The sequence below is a fragment of the Chlamydotis macqueenii genome, chromosome 12, assembly GCF_036417535.1.
Source record: "Chlamydotis macqueenii isolate bChlMac1 chromosome 12, bChlMac1.mat, whole genome shotgun sequence".
Lineage (NCBI taxonomy): Eukaryota > Metazoa > Chordata > Aves > Otidiformes > Otididae > Chlamydotis > Chlamydotis macqueenii.
This window is the reverse complement of record NC_141567.1, coordinates 11,587,591-11,611,961: the sequence shown is the minus strand read 5'-3', so window position 1 is coordinate 11,611,961 and position 24,371 is coordinate 11,587,591. Positions and strand designations below refer to the sequence as shown.

The window sequence follows — 24,371 nt, the reverse complement described above, 5'->3', positions numbered from 1 at the left end:
CATATATGTGATGGACATGTGTCATTTATTAGGCTTTTTCATTATTTTTGGGTGGTGTTAATTGCTCCACATACATATTTTTCCTTCTCCAATAACAATGACTGTGTGTAGTGCTGCTTTGTGTACCAATACACCATACTCTCAAGTTTAAAATGGAGTACTTGCAGTTACGGAAGAAGTGACCCTACAAAATTTCTTCTACATTTCTGAGACCTGCAAGAGAATTCTTCTGTCAGCTCCAGACAAGCTGCTACAGGAAGAAAAGTTGCTGTGGTCAACACTGCAGCTCTGTATTTTAAATGGATCAGATGATCCCAAAATCTTAGGACACGAAAGGCACGTGCCTACTATATGGTAGAACTTCAGGACCTGAATAGCAGCTCTGAAGGGACTACAATACAAGCAAACATTTGGGACAGAACAGATTCCATTAATACTGAGGTCACTGTGCTACGTCCCCACTCTATACACACAGTGTCTTTTTATATACACTGAATTTGGTCAAAAAGACCACAGATTAGACACAGAGAGATAACAATCAGGGTCTGCATTTCTACTTCCAGGGTGCTGCTTGGCAAACCTGTATTCTTGAAGTACCAAAATAAAAACCAAGCATATTCCCAAGAAATGCCAAATACGCACCAACATCAACTAGACAGGACTGATAAGTTTGGTATCTTGCAACATAAAAGTTACTTAGCAAGACTGCTAAATGTCAGCTTTTAAACTCTTTAGTATTTATCTTTAACTACATCAAGGGAAAAAGAAAAGAAAAAAGAAGGATTAATAACACACATACCAAGGTTTAGACTTAAAATCTCCATATTGTCCTTCATGAGTGAGGGGAGGATGAGGTAATACCTATTTTGTTTTAAAAATAACAAAAGTAAAAATCAAGTATAATGAAAGCACATCAAGAAACAAACTACAATTTCTGAACTGCACTGTTTATTTTGCTGCTTGAAACCTAAGTGACAGTATGCCACTATAATTATGGGGTTTCTTCTAAACCTTTACTACACTGCAGGTACAGAAATATACGGACACATTTTTGGAGAATTGACATTTTGCAAAATGCAGCAAACATTTCAATTTATACATGAGAAAAGGAAGTGTTCAAAAGGGTATGCATTTCAAGTTATTGCAGGTTATTTCTGTGAGAGAATTTCTGCAGATAAAACATGTTTAAATTTAACCAACAGTAACATGTCAGTGCATTTAAAATCATGACAAAAATCTTCTCTCTGGTCATTAATTGCCCTTTGACAAATTACTAGGATGTTGTACGTTTAGGGCAAGATGTCAATACAGCATAAATCCCGTGGCATTTTGGTTTTCTTCTGGAGATTAAAGCTGTTTTTTTTTTTTCTTGGGATAAATGCAGCAGCAAAACACAAACCAGCTGATCAAAAAAGCACTTCTGCCATAACTCCAATAATTTCAGGGCACACCAACCGACAGTAGTTTTGCCATTCCCAGTTCTTTTAAGGTTTACATCACTGCACTGTTGCCTTTAGTACGTTTGTAAAAGCTTGTTTTCTGTTAGGCCAGCTTGCTGACTACAGCCTGGTTGAGAGAATTTAGTTGGTTGGTCCATTTATCTAATGCAGTATACCGTGCACCACCTCTCTTCTGATGATCCAGTTCTAGGAGCTGGTTGACTTGATCGATTCGGCCATGTATAGTGCTAGAAGTAAAGAAATAAATAACTATAAATGGCTAATGCACATGGAAATAGGAACTAACAAATAAATCAGAGGTAAAATAAGTTTCCTTATGCAAAAGAGAGACATGAAGTCCATTTCAGAATACAGCACTTTTATAATATATTGTCCTGGGTAGTACTGCCTGTTTAGTTGTTATCATAACTGGAAATCAAAGTAACTAATTCACTGGGCAATGCATGTCTTATCTCCCTGGCCATGACCCACATATAAAGTCTGAAGCAATATAAGGTAAGCAGCTCATGAAAGGCAAGGAATCATGAAAGATGGAGATGTGTGTAAAAAGAAATGAAAATATATACCCATGTATAGATTAGATTTTCCTAGTAGATACCCTCCAAAAAAACATTTTACAAATTATAAAGTTTTTCAAGTTAAGGAGAGCAGCCTACTCATTTGTCAACTTGAAAAAAGACTCAAAAATATGCAGGGGTATAAGCACCAATTACTACGAATAATAATTTTCCTAATTTCATAATAATTCAAGTAAATTATTACATAATTCAGAATTAAAGTAAAAACATGGCACTCAATTGGTCTCTCCAATTTTCTTGGCTCATGCTTTACAAATATACTTTACTGCTCATAAGCCAAGCAAATCCAAACACAGTCAGCACCACTACCTTTCAGTTCTAAAATCAACCAGTATTGCCACAATGCACAAAAACATTTTGTTGCTTCTGGTATGCTTGGATTATTTTAAAGTAATCAAAAATCATTAATCAAGAATAAAGTACATACTTATCCAATATGCACTGCACAAGCAAGCTTTCCACATCAGCTACATCTATGTTTAACTCCTAAAAGAAAAAGAAAAATCATTATGCTGCTACTCTGTTTTGTCACATTAAATCCTTCCAATCTTTATTTTCATATACAGAATTTGGTTTCATGTCTCTTTCTTACTGTTCAAAAGTATAAATTCAGTAATGATTACCAAGCAAAAGAACTCTACCCAAAGTATATATGGCCAATGATCAAGGTCTCAGAAAAGGCTGAAGATGCTAAAACAAAATTTTTGGAAGCTCCAGAAATTAGTTCCTTTGCTGAATTTCTGGAAAACAAAAACAAAACAAAACAAAAAACCACCCCCCCCCCCCCCCAAAAAAAAAAAACCAACCCAAAAACCAAAAAACCCCACCAAACCAAAAAAGCACCACAAAAAAACCCAGGAAATAAAATAAGACAATAATTATCAGAAAAGAATAGGTCTGCACTCAAAACCATTTAGAGGGATAATTGCATCTTCTGGTTCAAGCAACTTCTACAAATGTTAAAAATTAGGCATCTTTAGTACTTCATGATATATTGCAGAATGGTATGAATTTTTGCAAGAAAAATCACAAACTCACAGAAGATAGAAACAGTAATCTATTTTCATTGTTTTCTAATTTTGTTCTTTCCAGATTAGGGAATGAAACCAGTGATTCTAGTATAATAGTTGATTTTTTTCCTGTTACCACAGTTCTGTAACTCATAGAACACAAACATTTGAAAATATCTTTTGAACAAAAGGAATTAAAATTTTGATTTCTACATTCATAAAACTTACATTAATAATTACATTTCAAATTATTCAAATTTCACTTGTTATATTATCTTCACAAAAGTGCTTTTCTGCACCAAGTAGAATACGGTAATTGAATATTTTAAAAGTATATCATAGTACGTATTATAAAAAGCATTGGGACGACACTTGAAATTTACATTTTCACACTGCAAAGCTGCCAACAGTGCATCACTATTACTTTATGGTTTAGATTATATTTTAGATGTTCTATTTCTGGAAGCAGTATATTTATTTAAGAGTTTTTATTAACAATTAATCATTTACTTAAGCAAATGCAAGGCTCCACTGACACGTACCTTAGAAATAAAAGGAATATGTATTCTTGTGTAAGGCTTAATTAATTTTATAAGCACTTGTGTTCTGATGTTTCGCAAAAGCTCTGTAAGAGAAGAAAAAATAAATACTGTAAAAACAACAGTACTGAAATAAAGATGCAATACAGCTCCATATAGAAAGATCTCCTAAATACCATGACCTTTTAAGGTAGTAATTCAGTGAGGTGGGGAAGCACAGCAAAATAAAGGGACTCTCTTTTTCCAGGGATCCAAGCAATATGTAACTCTGAAGATGGACAAATAGAGTTGGAAACTGTTTAAACATCAAGCAAAGTGTTCCTTGGTAAAAATTTAAATTATTCCAACTAACTGGGTAAATCATACAGATTATTGCACAGTACGTCTGCCCCTATTTATATCTAGAATGCTTGCTTTGTAAAAAAGTGAAGAGAGATATTCTTAAGGCTCTGAAACTTAAGTCTGCGTGCATTTAACTTCACGAGGAATATTCACATTTTAAGTTAAAAGAGCAGAGCCTAATGGTATAATTATGATGACAAACCGAAGAAGGTAGCATAAAGCGGCTGATTTTGCTTAGATAAGACAGGGCAGCCATTGTTTTAGAAATTTTTACACTATTAAAGAAAATTTGGATAAAATGAAAGCATAAATTACAATTATAAATTAACAAAAAAAGAGCTACATCTATTTTTACTTAACTAGTTATACAAGGACTGTTTATGTAATGAAAACTAATACTGAAGACCAGATTATGTATCTCAATAAAACCGAGGAGATTAAAATGTCGAGGTGAGGTATATAAACATTATAACCATGAGCACACATTCTGTATCACTACAGAGTGAAAAAGAGAATGTCTTTTCCCCGGGATATCACTAGCAGACTATTATCATATAAGAGGTGAAACTCAAATTCTCTTCAACCTTTTGATTCAACTGTCCTCCTTCTCTTGCTTTCCAGTGCTTTCATACTTTCCTTCTTAAGCATCCATTTCTCTAATCTTACACATTCTCCCTACAAGACTTTGAAGCTTACCAGTAGTCGACATGTAACAGCAGTATAGGGATTATATTAAGTTTCCCCTACTGTTTGCCATGTTCTCTTTTACAAACAAGAAGTGTAAGAAAACCAGGTCTCAGGATTTAAGTTTTTTCTTTCATGTAACTATCCAGCTACATGATCTCACAAAGCCATAGTAACCCATGCTTTTGATGAAAACAATGTTTTCTGAAAAAACAGACACTATATTCAAGTGAAGAGACATTTAAATTCTCAGATACATGACAAATGCAGGGGGTAACTTTATCTTGTCATGTGAATGGAATGGAAGGGCATGCGTTAGTGTGTTCCCCTGTTTTATTAAGTGTAAGTATTATACATTCAAACATTGTTTTCAACATATACATTAGAATTATATATCTTGTATCTTATTAATGCAACCTTCATTACAATGTTTAGGTATTTTGTCTTTACTCTGAAGCAGAAGATTAACCTTATAAACTAGCAAATATTTAACTGTTGAGACTGATGCAAATAACCTTTACAAGTAAGGGTTGCCCTCATTTATTCCTTCCAATGGAAAAAAAAACAAACCACACTATTCAAAATATTCAGTGCCTAACACCACTGTAGATATTATCTTAGAATATCCACTCTTGCTAGAACTTTCTCCATCATTCCTGCAATTCTTCACAGTCATTCTACATGCCTGGATGCATGCTGGCCTTGACCAGCTTCTAAAGAACTTGGAAACAGTAAAGGAATCATCCACAAATAATTACAAAGAACTCTCATTCTGCCAAGAATAAAAATAAACCATGGGGGAAAAAAAAAAAAAGCTTACCAAGTAGTGGGAAAAAAAAAAGGATTAAAACAGCCTGAAAAAATACCTTCAATGTGCTCCCTTATGAAGGGATCGTCCATGATGTTGCTGTGATTTGTTTTCAGAATCTTCTCAAATTCAGTGATGTCATTATTCTGATAGGCACTTCAGAAAAAACAAAGGACTGAATTATTATTTTCAAAAGTTAGACTCATAAGACTATTCTACATCTTCTAAAAAACTGTGTATTAAGTGTTGGTGGCAATTACATTCAGAACCTTTATAAGCGAAAATTATTTCAAGATGAGATACAACAGAAATTACCTTACTCCTATTTCAATTTTAGGAGCATTTACAAAAGTTCAGCGTGAACATTTTGTTATTACACAAGCGCACTCTAGTTTCAAAACTTTTGTCATTTAAGAAGTTATTCTTTAAAAAAGTCTAGTCCCTAAAAATAGCCAGTTTTGAAAAGTATCATTACTCGAATTTTGGCTTCATGAAGCCATACTTTATGGAGCAAGTAAGAGCTAAAAAGAGTCTAGAAGGCTATTGCTGTCTTTACAGTGTCCATCTTAAGCTGAATTCTAAAAATATAGGAAGACTGAAGAAATCCTGACTTCCAGGATTAACCATCATAATTCTGGCATAATAGTAGTTTTTAGATTTTTATTTAAAGCTTATTTTTAGTATATATATTGTTTAACTAGTCAATCTTGTTATCTGAGAAAGAAGGTGGGTTTAGACACCTATTGTTCAGTAGTGGCACCACAGCACCATTTAAAGACAAGAGCTGTAGCCACCGAAACAAGACCTTTTTCTTGAAATGTAATGGTTTTACAATTCTAATCTATCCTCTTTTCTTACAGGAACAGTCAACTGTAATAGAGACTATCTACTAGCTAACCAAACTTACACAGTAGGTTAGTTATATTAAACTACAGGCTATCAATATTTAACCTGAAAGAGATGGTATTCAATACATGCTCTCAACTTATGCTTAATACTAACAAACATTTTAAAAAGAACATCTATTTTTCCTTCATAGTCTCTATACATTTTCAAATTCTTTTTAAACTGGTCAAAAAAGTAATCCTTTATTATCTCTAAAAGGGGCAAGAAAAAGATCTGTTAAATTTAAGGAACTTGAGTTTATAAATGGAGTTATATGAGTGGAATGCACTGTATCACATGAAACCAGTAAGTTTTACTTCATAAGTAAAAAAAATTTCAGTTAAGTGTATTTTATTGTTTATTCCAGAAGTCTCTTTTTATCATATGTAAAACATTCAAGTTCCCAATGTGGAGCATGGGAAGAATTAAAAACATAATTGTAATCTTTGGAATTGATTTTATCTTCTGCATATTTCTTATCTACACTGCTTTAATTGCATTATTAAAGAAGCAGTTATACTCAAATGTCAAGATAAAAGATATGGATTAAGAATATGAATAAAATCAGATTGGGTAAGGCCATCTGGAGTTCCTTCTGCCTCAAATTCACATGAAACTATGACTGTGAAATAGGAAAGACGTGTCTAAAGTGGAATTATTGGCTACAGTCCCTTAATAAGCTGCCAAATCATTTATTCATCATTATGTCAATAATGGATGAAAGTCCTCGCTTTCAGAAGCAATTTGTATGTGTACAATGGTGCAGCACCATAGCAATATCACAGCAAGGTTTGTTGCAACATGAGATCAGCTGTGTATTTCAAAATGTGCGCAAGCATTACTTCTTATACAACGAAAAGGTGGGGAAAATTTTCCTATGCATTGTTCTTTTTTTTTTTTTTTCCACTGATAAAGCAAAGGCAGGATAAAGTTGAGAGAACAGGTGAGCTTCACAGCAGAGTATACAAAAACTGCCTCACTTCAATTTATTTTGCTTGATGATCTTAATACCCTAAAAGTTCTCACAGTTACCTCTAAGAGGTAATGAAGCATTCTTTTGATTTTCACTTATGTTTGAATGATGTTTGAGATAACTTCAGAGTTTAGTTTCACATTTCCAAATTATGAAATGCCTTTAGTAATCATGACATATCCATGCATCCAATTATTCTATTGTCTTTGGTATGAGATGTCAGTCACCTCAGCTTTTCATACATTATCAGCCACACCCTAAAGACCAGTTGAAATACAAGATGGGACAACTCTATTTAAAAGGGAAGAAACTACGTTTTTGCCACTACAGAAGAAATTCATTAAAGCAGAAAATAACAGTATATTTCTGTACCCCTACCTAATATAGTATAGAAACTTTGGTATGTCATAGTAAATAAAATATTCTTAAGAAAAACAAACAGTCTACAAACATTTGCTCAATATTTATGAAACAACTGTGTTAGCTGTACAGAGAAAAGTCACCTCTAAAAATATTCCATTTCTGGTTTTGACACTACATCTTTTTATTTTTTGTTCTCTGCAGAAAAATTTAAATCTTACCTTACTAAATTTGTCATTGCTAGAATCTCTGGATCATTTTTGTATGGTTTAGCCTACACAGAACAGAAAGCAAAACACGCATGTTTAGATTTTAAATATTTTTTTTTCCATTTTTGTGTTTTGGGTAATTTCCCTATCAATTCAGAAAAGGGAGGGAGGAAAGAAAAAATGAAAAAAAAAAAAAAATACCTCCTGAGAGTCAAATGGATTTATTCCAGATTTCATTAACATGTTTGCTAAGACCAAGTATTTTAAGCAAGTGGTTCTTCTGGGGCTCCCTGATTCATCATAATTCTTGAATGCTTCAAAAAAATCAGTATGTGCCTTTTCAAACTCTCCTTCTCTTAAGTGCATTTTGCCTCCACATTCTGAAAAGAAAACACAGATGAAGAGAAAAGTAACACTGTGTGCTTGTTGCTGACTACAATAATTGTACTCAGAAGTTGCAAGCTATTTCTAAATAGCTCACTGAAATATTTTCAGGCGTCTTTTCATTCTCCGAAATTGTTAGAAAAAAAAAAAAACATTAGGGCCTTCACGAACAGCACTGCCATTTGAATAAACCCATTCCAAAGAAGAAAAAACAAAACTCAACCCACACTATAAATCTAACAGAACACTAATCCTCACAGCCGTTAATTATTTAACCTTATGTTAAAATACTGCAAAAACTGAAATGGAATTTATCTCCATTTCAAATGAAACCGACTTCCTGTATGTACGAAATTTTTCCAATCTATTGAGCAAAACCACACAGAAAAACTGAGACATACTCTGTATCTCCTTTTATTTCTGAAGTACCCACTTGCTGACAGATCGTCTGTGCAAGTCCCTACACCAGCAGAAGAGAGAGGTCACAACAGTATTTTGTAGAAAGTTTTTTTTCAAGACACATGGCACATTTCCACTAAAATTCATCATTACGGATGATAAGTAATATTTCCAAACACATATTAGAGCTGTTCAGTTCCTGATGAATTTTAGTGAGGCGAGACATCAAGCACAAATTTGCAAAAAGGGGCTGCAGAAATAGCAAACCCCTCCGCTAGCAATCCTGTCAAGCCTTTGTTTTTATTCTTTGCAAATGCCTTTGCATTTATCCTTTCTTGCCTACCATGGTGGCAAACAGCTCAAGTCTTCCTGTTGTTCTCTCCTACCCTATATGTAGCCAATTGTCTTCCCCTTCTGACCAGTGCATCTGGTCCTTAGCCACCAGAACAGCAGAGCTGAAGTCCTATAGGAGGCAAACACTAAATGATGAGACTGTAGCCACTGCATTAGTAGTCCTTTATTCATACACAGTTTGTATGCTTCTGAATCTACAGGATCCTCTGTCTTTATAGTTGGGACTGAAAAAAAAAACATTATCAGATTTTCATAAACCTAATCTATGCAACAGAAGTTAAATGAAAAATTCAAGATTAACTTGCCTCTGATAACTCCCATGATCAGTGGGTGAGGGATGGCTGACTTGATGTGCAATGACTGTTCATATAGTGCTTTAAGTTTTTTGTTATTTTTCTGTGCTGTATACATTTGAATTTCCAAAGCATAGATTTCCAATAGTTGAGTACCTTTTTTTAGATCATCTTCCCCATCATCAGTCTAGGATAGATTAAGTAACAAATACTGTGAAATTTTAAGAGAACAGTGATTTCAGTTTTATACTAGTAAAAGACTGATTACCAAATACTGTCAGTAATTTCCTATCAGAAATAAGGATATCCCTAAAACTTTAAAATTTTAGATATAACTATGAACACAAACCATAATACTCAAATAACTTATCACAGGACAAGTTTTGAAGCCCTTTATTTAAAAAGTCAGTGTTTTTGTTTTAATTAAATGTTTTCCTTATAACATTTAACAACTTTCAGAACCTTGCCCTCTGTTCTTTTCCACTTTCCTTAAACCACACTCTCTTAGTATATAAATGCAATGACTGACACACATACATGTGTCTATAGATAATACATATGACTCTTCTGCTTCCTATAACATACTCATTTCCCAGATATTTGTAACACTTTATCCATGCTGAAGAGACAAACAAGCACAGCAGGATGCATGGCTTATTTTTGTTTCCCCTTACAAATATGAAAGTAACAACTGTACTTTCAGTTTTGAGCAAAGCTCACTTGGAATCTTCACTATACTTTAAAATAAATATCTATGTATTATAGATTATTCATATGTGCTTCTCATTCTTGCACCTGACTAAAAGGAAACTTGATCAGCAGTTGTGAATAATTTTTTAAAAATCATCTCTAACAAGGAATAAATAACTTATTTTTTTCTACATGTTTTCAAACAGATACATTGAAGCAGGCATGGTATTTCTTCCCCCTGTACTAAAGCAACATGCCTCAAAGGCCAACAACAGATGTAAAAAAAAAAAAAAAAAAAAAAAAAAAAAGCATTGTTTACTAAGCTACAGTGGTTTAGAATATAAAGGTACCTGGCATGACTGATGCAGCTGACGCAAAATCTTTTGTAACTTTCCATATTCTTCTCGTTCTAAATATAATTTGCCAAGCTGTAATGAAAAAAAAAGTTGAAGTACTAAGGTGTATTAAGAATTCAGACTTATAATTTACAAGGGTTAGCTGAAAGCGTCACAAGCAAAAGCAAAAAAAAGTTATAGATTTTACCTTTGTGTTTGTCTTAAACCACAATCTATCATTCTTAGCATCTTTCAGAGCTTCAAGCGTTGTTTCATAGAATTCCTGAAGCAAATCCATCTGACATAAAAAATCAGAATTCTATAATTGTAAACAGCAAATTTGTACCTGTTAATAAAGTCAATCTGAACAAACTACATGTGCATGCTTGAATTTCAAAATAAGAAAGGTATCTGCATCTTACTGAATCTCTATCTTTAAATTGTAAAAAGAGCTTCTGAAGTAACAAAACTACGTACGCTTGCTTTTCTTATATGAAATAAATATAAGTATTCACATTTTTTGATTTGCAACCATCCATCACACTAGTGAGAAATGAAAGCCACCTTATACAAGCTCATCTTATATAACCAAGTAATAAAAGTCTTATGCTGTGTAACAAAAGACAAAACAGGCAACATTGCTCCTACTTAAAAGAAGAAAAACAAAAATAATTTACATATCAAAAAGAAAATACGATTTACAAAGAGAGAGAAATGGTCAAAGGAAAAAAGATGCTTTCTCCTTTCCTTTCCGTACTACCAATGCTGTGTGAAAGAAAGCTCTTGAGCACATCAAACTGTTTCTTTGCATAAAAACTGAAAATACAACATCCAAAACAGAAATCCGAGTGTGACCTTTAACAAAGGTTCTACGGAGAAGGCATTAGTATTGTTTATGGCCATTGTTCTTCTGGGGATAACAGATCTGTGGCTTTACATTACGTAAAGGTTTCCAGATTGTCCCTCCAGGTCTGGCTCCAGCTGCATTTACACCAAACACACTGACCTCTGCCAACAAGGTACAGTCTAAGACAATCCTTTAGATCTTAAGAGTAAACCATCATTCAACTATTAAACTTTCATTTCCTATAAGTGGCAGGACAGGAAGGATTGTGATAACGATAGAGGAGTCATCACTAAAGATCAGTGATCTCTGTACGCAGCTGCTACTTGCAAGTAGCCAGTTTGGGGAGCTTTAACATGTACCTAGCTTGCACAGTGCACTCAAAGACAGGCAGTATTAACAGCAACACTTCATTGCAAAGTTTTCAAAGGTTCCCCTCTCCTCTCCAAGTAAAAAAAAAATAGTTTAATTACAAATTAGAATTCAGCAGGCAAATATACTGTGTAGCTACTATTAAAAAAAAATATATATATATATATATTTACTATACTTATTAGCATAGAAATCCCAAGTAAATATTGCCAAAAAATGACAAGCTTATGAAAAGTTATGTGTGTTGATAGAATCCATTAAATGTGGGAAATATATTTTAACATACGACAACAAATTAATACTACAAATTTTCTCTATTAAGATTAAAAAACCTGAAACCAACAGACTACCATATATAAAAAGTCCACAGTTAAAAAAGCAAAATGGAAAATTGTGAAGATCAAAGAACTGATGATCTAACCTGCTTGGAAGTAGAGATATAATCAAGAATAGAATTGATTGATTTTTCAGAGTAATTCCTTGTAACTGCACTCCGTATGTAGGTCAATAGCTGTTTATATCTGTTCATCATTTCAGGAAAGTTAGTCTAAAAGAAAAACAAAATTAATTATATTTTTTGTTTTAATGACTAAAAACTCAGTTGTATCTTGTAAATACACATACAGAAAAGAAAGTATAACAGAAAGAGTATGCAGTAGTAGTTGCTATTAGGAACTTTCACATCACCACTTTATTCATAAGCAGCAGAATCAGGAATAACTTCAGCAAGACTGCATGAAATAGGCATTTAAAATATTTATCTCAACAAAGAAAACAGTTTGTAATAAAACTATTTGGAATGGTTGCATATATTGCACAAAATTTTTCACTGATTTGTTGTAGTGAAGTACATATATGTAGAAAAATATGTAGAACCAGTTTCAATGGTGTGATACCTCAGGATAGCAAGGACTGAGCCTCAAACTTTCAGAGTATCAGCTGACTACATCAGCTATTTTGCATCCATTTTGCCTTTGACTTGCAACCACCGCATCATTTGTCTGCCATGTCTGCAGTAGCCGCTGAAGGCTGCAAAAGACAAGTTCTGGCAGATGTAGTTCTCATAGTCATAAATTGGAATAATAACTTAAGATCTCTCGATCAAATACATATTTATGCCATATACTGTCAAGTGATAGCTGTAATTCCTACCAATTTAAAGTTTATTTTAATCATCTGTTTCAGAGCTTTGAATCCCCATTCTCCTTTTTCACCTTCAAGCTCCAAAACCTGAAATAGAAGAATGTTTAAGCAATCTTTAGAAAAGCTTTATTCACATTTAAATTGATTTGCATCTTGTTTAAAACACACATATCCCATACACGCCTTTTCCCCTCCGCGTTGTTCCTTACAAAGTAATGTTTGACTCTGCCCTGTTCTTCAAATTTACTCTTCTCTGGCATTATTGAGAAAGTTAGTGAGCGGTATGTATCTTATGAGTTTTCACAACTTAGCCGATGTAGGGAGGGTAAACTGTTATTTACAGATTTTTTAAATTGTTGTTGTCTAACACAAACACTAAACTTTAATGCCACTCCGTAAATACTTATACACAAAAAAATTGTAACACACCCTGCAAAACTGACTCAACCCACCCTTGACTAAATTAGTCAAAAATTCACACTTCTGATTTACTATAGTTTCTTTGCATATTAGAAAGACTTCTAGGCTTAACGTAGTTAAGGGAATGTTTTGTAAGTGAAAATTTTAGAAAGTTTTTTTTAAGTCATATATGATTCTGTTATATACTATAAATAAGCCAAGAGATGCAAAAAATCTAAAAAGTTACATCTAACATACTGCTTTCTGATGGCAGCGTGCAAACATTAAAAATTTAAAACTGACATGAAGAAAAGAAACTGCATCACTTAGTATTTATACATTTAAAGCTTTAGAAACAGATAGCAAACCAAATATAATACATTACATAAGACACCAGGGAAAACACCATTTCATTTCAAAAAATAAATGGATCTGGCTTCCATAGTTGACATATGAAAACACACTTAGGACTGTGTAATTAACTCAGTAAATTCTGAAGATTAACAACTCAGTTCTGCAATAAAATAGGACTACTCCACGTCCTATATATATGCCCTACGGATGATCCTGAAAGGCAGTCCAGCCAGGAGTCTAAGTTGTCCAATGATAAACTTAGCATATTAGTATGTTAAAATATAAATATAACTCTTAAAATTCCAGAAAAATAACTCAAATGGTAAGCAAATATTTTAAAATGTGAATTAATATAAAAATAAGAGACAGAATTTAAAGACAGAAAACCTTCTGAAAACTGCTTAATGCTGCTTTGGGATCATCTTCCTTCAGAGCTTTGGAATTGTAGTATTGATTTTCCAGATCCACATTTGGTTCAGAATTGCTGTCCTCAGAATATTCCTACATTTTAAGGAAAAAAGAAAAAAAAATAAAAACCAGAGAAACAAAGAAAGGTTCACATCATCTAATATTCTGCTGAAAACTGATAAAATATTGTATGACATATTGCTCGAACTGACACAGAATGCTTGTGTATTAACAGAAAACCTTCAGTTTTAGAGCCTGTAACAGGTATGGACTCTTACGGTTATTTCGTCTCTCTCCCAGCCTCACCATCCTCCAACACTTCCCTGTCAACAGATTCCTTTCTGGACTAAGGAACTCATAGCTCTACCAACTTTGCCTTTGTGACAAGTACAGACTGTATTATTAAAAGTGTGCCAATTTTGGTGCTTAAGGACAGATGCCTAATAGCATATGTCATTTCTGTACGGGGGAGAGAACATGCTGGCCGCTAGTCTTCTAAAAGCCACTCTATTGTATGACCTTTGCTATCCACAGAGAAGACTGGCTGAGTTACCACACAAGTAATGGTTCAGCAATGAAGGATATAAAATGCTTCCATGAATCTCTCCCTAATCTGCCTTTTTATGCCATAACAATTCATACTCATCTAAGGAAATTTAAAAAAAAAAAAAAAAAAAAAAAAGAATAATGATGATAACACCAGCCGCTTCTGTGCTGAGAAGCAGGAGATTATTGAGAAGATGCTAAAGATACTGCCAAAGAGGGTGAGGTGGGGCACAGGCACAATAATTTAATCAAGTAATTACTCATCATGTACACCAGCGCCCCAAAAATTGAAGACTTCTACTAATTATTACCTTGTTTCAAAAAAGAAAAAGTACTCTGAGGCTTTTTCTGATGGAAAAAAACCTAAATATTTTATCTTCTTTTGCTGAAGGACAATGTTGTGTGTCTGAATTACAAAGCACTAACAAAACCCAAATAATAATTTAATAGGGGGTTTGCACGAGTTAAAAATATTTCACATCTCTGCATTTTCAAGCCAACTTCTCTCAACGGTGCTGAGCTATTAGATGAACTGTTTAACAGAAACTGTTTAAATCTCAAAGTTACTGTGGTCAGAGTAACCTTCCCTTGTAACAATATAAAAAATGCACAGTCATGTGCCCTTCTTTAAGTTGGAATTTCCTCTTTTACTTTACTTCTTCATCAGGCACATTTATTCTTTTGTTCATTCATATATTGCTAATATTAATGGACTCCTTCAAAACCATGGGAATGAGAAAAAGATGAGGCAAAAGAAGTTTTAAATTAGCACTCTCTTCCCTACAGTGCAAGAAAATCTCTCAAATTTTAATTTTTCTCAAGTTCTAATGGAAAAATTAATTATGGGAGCTCACAGTTGTCCCAAATTTTATTAAACATGGTCCTTGGGACTTTTATCCTTCAACCTGGCAATGTTTCTATTTGTTAGATGTAAGCAAGTTGCTCACTTGTGTTTATTTATACTCACAGGAAGTATTTGTATTTAGCGAGAATCAATGGACTTAAAAGACTAGTGAATTCCACAAACCTGTTTTCTGAACTCCCAGAGAACTATAAAACTTAATATCGAATACTACCAAGAAAACAGGAAGCAAGTGTCTTATTGCACTGGGCAGACTTTCATTTTGGTTAACTGGTGTTTGTAAATTCTTTACCCTATTGATCCAACATCGATGGAGCAGCTACAAGAACATGCACATGATGTCAACAGCTGTAAGCGTATCAGGCACCACCTTATGAAGATAGAGGCTGCCAAAGCTTAAACAAAATAGCATTTAAGATACATGTAATCAGCTGATGTTTTGTTTATACTTAACTTGAATAATGGGGAATATTTTTGGCAGAAGTATCTATTTGTAAAGATAAAAGGAAAGCAAACTAAATTAATTCCTTTTAGGAAGCCCTGTGCTCTGTTAGCCTACAGCCAGAAACATCTGAATTTTCATCTGAGCTCCGGCAGCGACTCTGGATGTGGACTCATACAGGAAGCCTTTTTTTCACATAACTTTTCCCAATGCTACTTGAATATCCCATAAAGCTATTTTCATAATAATATTAATACATAATAAAGAATAAATATTACATCTAGAGATATTTATTTTCCTACTTCTGGAAAGTGTAACGTAAGGTGCTTACTTTAGAAAACACATTTAGACCTAATGGCTGTGAAAAAAAACTTTAAAACCGTGAACTAAGTATGAGATGATGTCACAAATCTGTAGACAATTGGAAAAAAAAAAAAAATCAGCCATGTAGATACTGCATCTTAATTTAGACATCAGTGCTAATTATGCCTTCTAATCCAGAAGGACCAGCACTCTATCTTCTTTCGATGCAGAGATGGCTTAGCGCAGCATGATACGAACGTGAGAACATTCAGCTTTTGCCAAAAGCAAAAGGAAAGGAGGACAGGAAAAGTGTGAAGCTGTGTCCTCAAAGTTCAAACTAAGAAAAAGATTAATTTCCTTCCCAGTACTGAAAACAGAAAAGTTATTTTAACAATAAATTCAGAAACTAACACCTAACCTTTCCTCACCCTCATTTTTAACACCCCTGCTTCCTGCCTGAACACCTTCCCCAACTCAGCTCGTTCAGGTACAAAGTTTGTTGCATGAAACAATACAGTACCAGCATAAAAGTGCACAAAAATTAAGCAGAATATCAAGTTAACAAAAGGGATTTCTACATAACTCTAAAAATCTCTACTATACCTTCTAGACCCAATATCCTGTATAGTGAAGAACACCCTTAATAACAATGTCAAGATATAAAAGCAGCTGTGTGATATACTTTAGCTCCAGCTGATGTAAAAAAAGTAACAGGCCTAAGAATTCTTTATTAAGATCTTGGTGATATTTTTAAATGGATATCAACACTGTCAGTACAAATGAACGCAACAGAAGTCCGAGTACATAGAATTGATCTTTGAAACCCACTGAGTTCTCCCTTTCTGAGAGGATCAAAACAAAAAAAAAAGTGGGGTTTTTTTTATTATTACTCATGAAACTAGAAAGCTCTGATACAGCTTTAAAAAATGTAGCTTAAAAAAAAAGTTAAGACATTATTTAAGCATTGCTCCATTGAAAAACTCCATGTTCTAAACTTATTCAGTTATAAACAATCCAGTCACAGCACATCACTTTTCTGGGGAAGAAAAATTACCACACTAGCTCAACTACAATACAGGTAAAACCTCTGATGTAGCTTATTCTGCCTAGAATGTAGTTCTTTCAAATAATTTTAATAAAAGTTAAATTAGCACCAAGGAGCCAATTTAATCTACAAGTCTTTATTACATTATGAAATGAATTTTGTGAAAACTTGATACATCTAGTAAACAGCTTTAAAACATTAAGCCTCAGCTTCTAAAACGACACATGCAGAAGACACTTCACCCCGGTCAGCTTTAACCATCCTTTTCAGGGCATGGATCCATTTGCAATTTCTCCAGCAGCAAAGGCAGGTTAAGAGCATCCAGAACCGCCCAACTCTCTCTGTTCATCTCTGGTCCTAGCATCCCCATTCCTCTTCACTGCAGCAATTCAACACTTTAAGCTGTGTGAGTCCTCGATGATGTCTGATCCTGCCTGGGTTGAGAGAACAGGCCTGCTAGCGCATAAACAGATGCAGTCCTGAGGCTGGTGAACCATGGCAGAGGACCAAGTGACCAGGGAGGTTACGAAAAACAGTTGTGGTTTCAGAAAACTGTGGCAGGAGCCTTAGTGAATGTGGGCTCAAGAAATTATATAGAGCTCTTCAGGCACTGCACTTCTCCTTACAGACAGGATAAGGCAGATGAACTTGGAGATCATAACTCTATATCAGTGACATTTAACAGTAGATTTGTGGTATTCTAACAGATTAGAGTGGCACATTAACCTGTTCAACATGTACAAATTCAATGTTATAAATATTTTGTGAAAACTACTGTTGTTTAGTTACTACTTTTCTTGTCTCTCCTTTTGCCTAAAGCAACTCCCTAACCTCTACATCAAAAGTGGAGTGATAATCTAAGCTTTTGCTTCTCTGTGTTTCTATCATTCACTAGCTGTATAGGAGCCAAACTCCTACTTTGCAGATCTTTTTTCAAAAAGAAGGGAAAGCAGCTATACAAAAGATAACTTTCCAGACAAAAAGACACAATACAAAGAGCTCTATTTGTGTACAAATTTATCCTTCAAGGACATTTTTAACAATACTTATTACTGTCCATTTTCAATTGCTGGTAATAGTCCCAATTCCAACCATTGGGCTGACTCAAATAATTCTTTTTTTATAAAGTGCAATTGTTTCTGAGAATAAGTCTGGTACAAATTTGCTTTTACTTCAGTTAACTTTGTTTCGTAACCACAGCATTTAGGAGGTCTGTTAATTCTAGGATTTGGACTGAAGACCTGACATTTTGCAAGAGCACTAGTGACGTGGAGTTGGGGTGTGGTGGTGTTTGTTTGTTTGTTTTTAAAAAACAACATTAAAATGCTCAAATGAGGCCAACTGAAAAAACCCTGCAAATAACTCCTCAATATATTATTATGTTAGCTTGCCAGCTAGATTGCTTGAACATTGAACACCTACAATGAACATGCAGTATTTTCACATAGCTCGTGTGCACTGGCTGCAGAAGTGACCAACGGAACACCAACCTGGCGCTAAGAACAATTATCTTTGCATTTGCTGTTCCTGGACCACTGGCCCTTAGTCACCAGGACAAAAAGCAAATAACAGTTTCTATGTGCATTTGCCCTGGTATCCAGGCACATAAATATAAAGACAGCAATTAGACTGGAATGCAAAAGAGTAAGGAGGAAGAGAACTGAGACAAACCGTGAGAGGGAAAACAAGAGTGTGATTTGTGTAAGATGTCTACAGCCACTCAACCATGCATTGGGAGTCTGGGTTTTGTCTTCCACATTCCAGGTCTCTCTGCTCTTCTGCTCCTACTCGGTAACTCTGCAAGTCATCTGGTGCCTGCTAGCTCACACCGGGGCTGACACCAGGAATAAGAAGTCTGCAAAGCCAGCAATTTGCAATAGATTCAGTGCAGTTCCAGGGAAAGACAGTGCTCTGACTGTGTTTTATTTTTTTCAAGTGGAAGTTGGAAGGTGCACAGAAATGAGACAGGAGAACTGAAGGAAAAAAAACAACGTTATTACAACATCTAAAGAGTATCAAAAAGAAGTGTATTTCCCTTCTACCTCTATCACACAGCTCTCCTATGGTTATGGGCATCCTTTCCTAAAAGTCTAGTTTTTAGCATAACTTAGATCTAATTTACTTCTGTTTAACACTCAACTGCATATCAGATCCTGGAGAGCTCTGTTCTGAGCAGAGTGCTAAATAACTCTCTCAAAAAACAAAAACAAACAAACAAACAAACAAAAAACCAACAAAAATTAGAACTTACTGACACTTGTCAATGTTCAGACCAAAAGAATGTACTGACTAACTATTCTCATGCTTTTTGCCTCAATACTTCCTTCTGAGACATTACGGTAATGAGCGAAATAAGGCCCAAATATATTAATTCTGTATTTAAAGATGACTCTGAAGAGAATGTATAAAATAAAATATCAAGACACAAACTGAATCCATATAAAATATGAAACAATAATTAATTCAAAGAACAGTATAACAGTCCTCTGTGAAGCTCACCAATTTATTTTTTTTTAATCACATATTAATGTAATGAAACATAACAAAGAAACAGAAGACGGTACAGTGGATCTGCTTGATTTAGTATTTCCCTAGTTCTAAATGCTTGGTTTTGCAGCATTATCACCTTCTTGTTTGCAATACACATATATATATATATATGTACTTTTTAAAATGATGGCAATATTGAAACAACAAGAGTTGGGAAAAGGAGCAATAGCTGCATGAAATTCCCACTATATCTACTAAAAACGTATCAATATAAGGTAGGAAAAGTTCCCTGTCTACTGATGAGATTGCTTACCCAGTTCAGTAACATATAGAAATTCCTTTTGAAATGGAATATATTTCTTCCTATTGCAAAGAAAGAGCAGTTAAGCTGCCTTTCTGATAGCTTGAAATAAAAAGACTATTTCCTAATATCAATACAGCCTGAAAAGGGAAACCCTCAGTAACCTCAGGTATGCTCCTCATATCTGAGCCAATGCCAATCCTCATGAACCTGCAGCCATCTCACACAGGTGCAAACCGCTGGCTGATCACTGGAATTGTACACAGCTCTTCTACCGAAGTCATCAAAATCATACAGCTCCATAATATAAAAAGTACAAGTTACTCAGCACATAGATTGTCTCTCCTTCTCTCAGATTAACTTTGAAGTTGAATTTCAGAACACAGTAAGACGTCTCATTAAGAACACTGCAGACAAATTCCTTATTTATTAAAACAAAATAAAACAAAAATCAAGTAGATGCATTACAACTGTCGATGTGTTGTCATCGTGCCTGAAAGAATCAATTTTTGGAGAAAGGCTGATTTTTGTCTCAAAGTCGATTGTAAACATAGCTTTTTGTCTGAGACTGAAAACAAAAATGGAATTTAAAATGGTCCTTCCCTCTTCCTCCTTTCTCCACCCTCAAGCTGAAACCAGTAAAAAGAACCTCGATTGCAATCAAATAAGGCACCTAACAGCACCAAACTAGAAATTAAAATTGAGTGGTTTTCATAATGACCAGTAAACATTATTCTGTTCACTGAAGCATAAAGTGGAATAATCCATGTTATAATCAAGACTGTCACTGTACATTAATAGCAAATTGTGAATCTAGGTCCATCCACCCACAAATAGAAATCGCATTTTTTCCTAGTATTAAGACCTCCAACAGGTAAAGTTAACTTCTATAGGAGTGACTGAGGTTATTTACACGGAAAACCTTGACTTTAACCCAATGAAAAACTAAGCAGAAACAGTCAACTATGATCTGTAAAGTGGGTAGTCCTCACTTGTTTAACAGTGTAGTAACTGATTACAGAAAACCCCATGATGAACCTGGGAAAGAGCTGGGCCTTCAGAATACCTGCTCACATTTCAGTTCAAGTGCAAAACATCTGCATACGTAAGGAAATATAACTGACTGCTTCTACATAATCAGCAGGTCAAGAGCAGATTTAAAGAGGAACAGCCATGAAAACTTCTCATAAAAGCTGACAACATGAAAACTTTTTGCGGAGTCTTCTTTTCACTACTATTTTTATGCTAGTAGCTACCCTGGGAGACCTGCATATAAAATTTCACCATACTGTCTTTTGACAAAATAGCTATTTCTTCTTTCATTAACTGTTTCTGTAACTTCTCTCCTGCTATTCCTTAAAAAAAAAGTATTAATCAAGGCTGATTTTTGTTTCATTCACATGTGGTCTTTTATTTTTAATTCTGTACTTATCTGAGTATTTTGTCTTGTACTCTTTTTTTTTTTTTGTTTCAAAATCTTCTGCAGCAGCCTTTCCAGTGAGCTCGAGAACCATGCGTCCCCTTACAGTCTTCTCTTAATCTTTAACTAGATTTGTATCAACATGAAAGGAAGAAATCAGGCCCTGTCTTCAGGGCCCTTAACTATTTTCCAAAACAGTTTTGTGGAACACTTCAATTACAGTCTCAAGCACATTTGAAAACAACATCCAATCATGGTTTGTTAGTCCAAGAATGCTAAAACTATTGGGAAGATCTTTATTCTTAAATTCTGAGGGTTTTTTTCCATCAGCTGAAAATGCAAATTATTTTTTCAAAAAACTGTTTTATTTGAAGATGCAGCGTTAAGTATTATTTAATGCTTTACATGCAAGTTACATACTGAAAAGAAAAAAATAACATGCTCCTAATTATAACAAGAAGTATTTTTAAATTTTTGAAAGGTCTGGGCTAGTGGTAATTAATGATGATTAAAATGTTCTAGGAAAAGTAACTACAGTCAGGGGCTGAAATTTGCCACAAGCAAGAAGTTTCAGGAAGGTTTTTGCAATAAGGAACAAAGTACTTCAGCAAAAAGAAGCAAAGGAAAAAAGAAAAAGTGTTAGACCAGCAATTATTCTTGATGAAAACTGACCTAACGCATCGTGAGCTTAGAGCTGCCCTCTTACGCAAATTTCCATGTAGACAGCTGCACTTAAAGATTGAAAAATGCAATTCCAATGGTTTCGCTACATGTCCAGTTCTCATGTTATGGATATTCAACAGGAATTCTGCCATGTTTAGTATTCCTTTGATTGTATCACACAGGAAAATAAACATAGTATTTTAAGTCAGGACACGGATATCAGTGTTAATGAAAGTGAATGGAAATTCATTTTGGAACTAACTGGATCAACAAAATATTTTTAATAGTCACTGTATTTCCTTCAGAAGGCTTGTTTCTAAAACTTTGTGAATTCATTCATGGACTTAAGTGGAAAACTAGCAGTTCTTGGGAGTACTGACACAAGCAGCTCATAAGCTTAAGATGAAAACACATGCCAAACAAGCACTCTTATATGAATTTTAAAAACTCAAAACCAGATGCTTTCATCCAACATAATCCAGCCGTTCTGCACAGCTCATAACAAAAACTGCCCAGAAACAATTTCATACAAAATCAGACAAGTCTTTTAAGTTAATTCATTAGTAGCAATGTTTATCAAATAATTCATTAGAAAGTAAGTCTTCCAGAAGCGAGAGTCTGGTTTTTTTCAGTGAGATTACAGTACAGTAAATACAGGTTTAGCCAAAATGAATGAAATACAGACTCTCAAGTCTCAACCACACACAACTTTTTTTTAAAAAAAAACCTCTGTTCTAAAAACTTATGCAAAGTTCAGAAAAGCAAAAAACCAACCAACCAAACCTCAAGCTCCAATATAACGGCAATAGAATTACAACTAATCAGACAGCACAGAAAACATATTTTGTTTCAAATGACACCTATGTAGTTTACTAACCTACTCCGACATGGTTTTACTCATTGTAAAAAATTTGGTTTCAGAAATTTAAAGAAAACTTGTTACATCAAAACAATCCCATTATATTCTCAATTTTACCCCATAAACTGGTCTGTTGCTAACTGTAAGCAGCATTTTCTCAATCGTAAAAGCTTAGAACAAAACCTGATGTCAAAATGCAACTAGATATAACACAAAAACCCCCAAACTTTGCAATTAAAAAAAAAAAACAACGCAAAAAACTCACTAAGACTAGAAAGGCAAAAAGTCAAAAGCGCGTACACCCTTGGCATAGTGCATCAGAAACCGGCTCTTTGGCCATCTCTCCTCACTCCCCTTTCTCTTCCCCCACTTTTCCCTCAGTTTGCCCCTCACGCAAGCCCAGCAATGACACTCCCGAGGGCCTCTCGCAGCCGCGGGCGGGGAGCAGAGCAGAACTTCATGGCTTTACTTGCGCCCGACGCTCCGGCCGGAGGCAGGCGGGAGGCAGCGCGCCGGGCCCTCCCCTCCCCCTGACCCCTGTGGAAGACAAACGGGGGCCCAGGCCCGAGGGGGCGAGCCCGGGCCTAGCGAACTTCCCGGGGCCGAAGCTGGCTTGTTTTTGCGCGGAGGGGTGGCAGGGCAGCCGGCGGGGCCTGTTCCGAAAGTAGCACCCGCTGCGCGCTGCCACCACCTCTCCTCCCCGGGAGGGAAACTCATCCTGTCAGGGCTCCCTCACGGGGCAGCTACGGCGGCTACCGGACGCGCCGGGCCAGCAGCGGCCCGAAGCGGCTCCGCTGCCGCGCCGCGCCGCCGAGACCCCGCGCCTCCCCGTGCCCTACCAGGTCGTAGTCCTCTTCATCATCGCACATGAAATCATCCTCCATGTCAGACATCTTGGCCGGAGGACGGGAGGGGAAGGGGGGGGGCCGGGAGAGAGACGGCCCCTTCTCCCACAACCCCGCGCGGCGCTGCCCAATGTGGCTGCGTTCCGCCCGGAACCCGCTGCCGCCCACTCCCCTCCCGCCCCCCGGCCCGGGGCACACGGAGCCCAATCCGCGCTGCACCACCGCCGGCTTCCTCTCCCTGCTAGCAACCGGCCCCTGGCAACGGCGGCCCGGGGCGGGGCCCGCTTCCCGCCTCCCGCCCGCCCCGGCGGCCTGCGGGGAGGGCGCCGTGGTGGCGCCGGGCCCGGTGGCCGTGGGGCCGGGTGTGATCGCTGCGAGCCCGGCTGCCAGTCGTGTGACTGTGCGTCTACGGATGGGAAGTCCAAAAAGCTCACGGGCACCGGCAACCGCCGCTCAGTCCTTGGTGCAGTTTACCTGCCTCGCTCAGTGCTGTCGAGCGGTTTACAGGCGCTGCCTTCACCATAAGCAAATAATACTGTAGCAGCAGTTTTAAAAGGCCTAAACTGTAAGAAACATAGGCCTTGCAAAGCACTGGCTTTCTCAAGATTTTTACACACTAATTTCTGTTGCAGCCTGTCTATTGCAGTGAGGCAAAATCCCTGTGCAGACAAGCTTTGCCTCTCCCCATGTCCACGAGGCCTCTGGTTCTCGCAGACTCCCAGACACATCTGCAGTTTGTCTTGGGTGCCCAGATTTTTCTGTTCCTGCTCGT

General features: G+C 36.0%; 1 protein-coding gene across 2 annotated transcripts; it reads right to left on the bottom strand.

The window, feature by feature from the left end:
- Positions 1-926: 926 nt before the first annotated feature.
- COPS2 (COP9 signalosome subunit 2) lies at positions 927-23,832 on the bottom strand. Of its 2 annotated transcripts, none has more exons than XM_086757359.1 (13): positions 23,594-23,832; positions 13,803-13,916; positions 12,672-12,749; positions 11,941-12,066; positions 10,512-10,622; positions 10,319-10,396; positions 9,291-9,465; positions 8,050-8,228; positions 7,861-7,913; positions 5,480-5,577; positions 3,591-3,673; positions 2,466-2,524; positions 927-1,687 (listed from the first exon to the last, which is right to left on the bottom strand). In XM_086757359.1, exons 1-13 carry the CDS (start codon positions 23,645-23,647, stop codon positions 1,543-1,545), a joined length of 1,353 nt encoding a protein of 450 aa, XP_086613485.1. In that variant the 5' UTR covers positions 23,648-23,832; the 3' UTR covers positions 927-1,542. The 2 variants fall into 2 exon arrangements, with proteins under 2 accessions (XP_086613485.1, XP_086613486.1); XM_086757360.1 differs by having other exon boundaries at positions 10,512-10,601; positions 23,594-23,830.
- Positions 23,833-24,371: the final 539 nt, after the last annotated feature.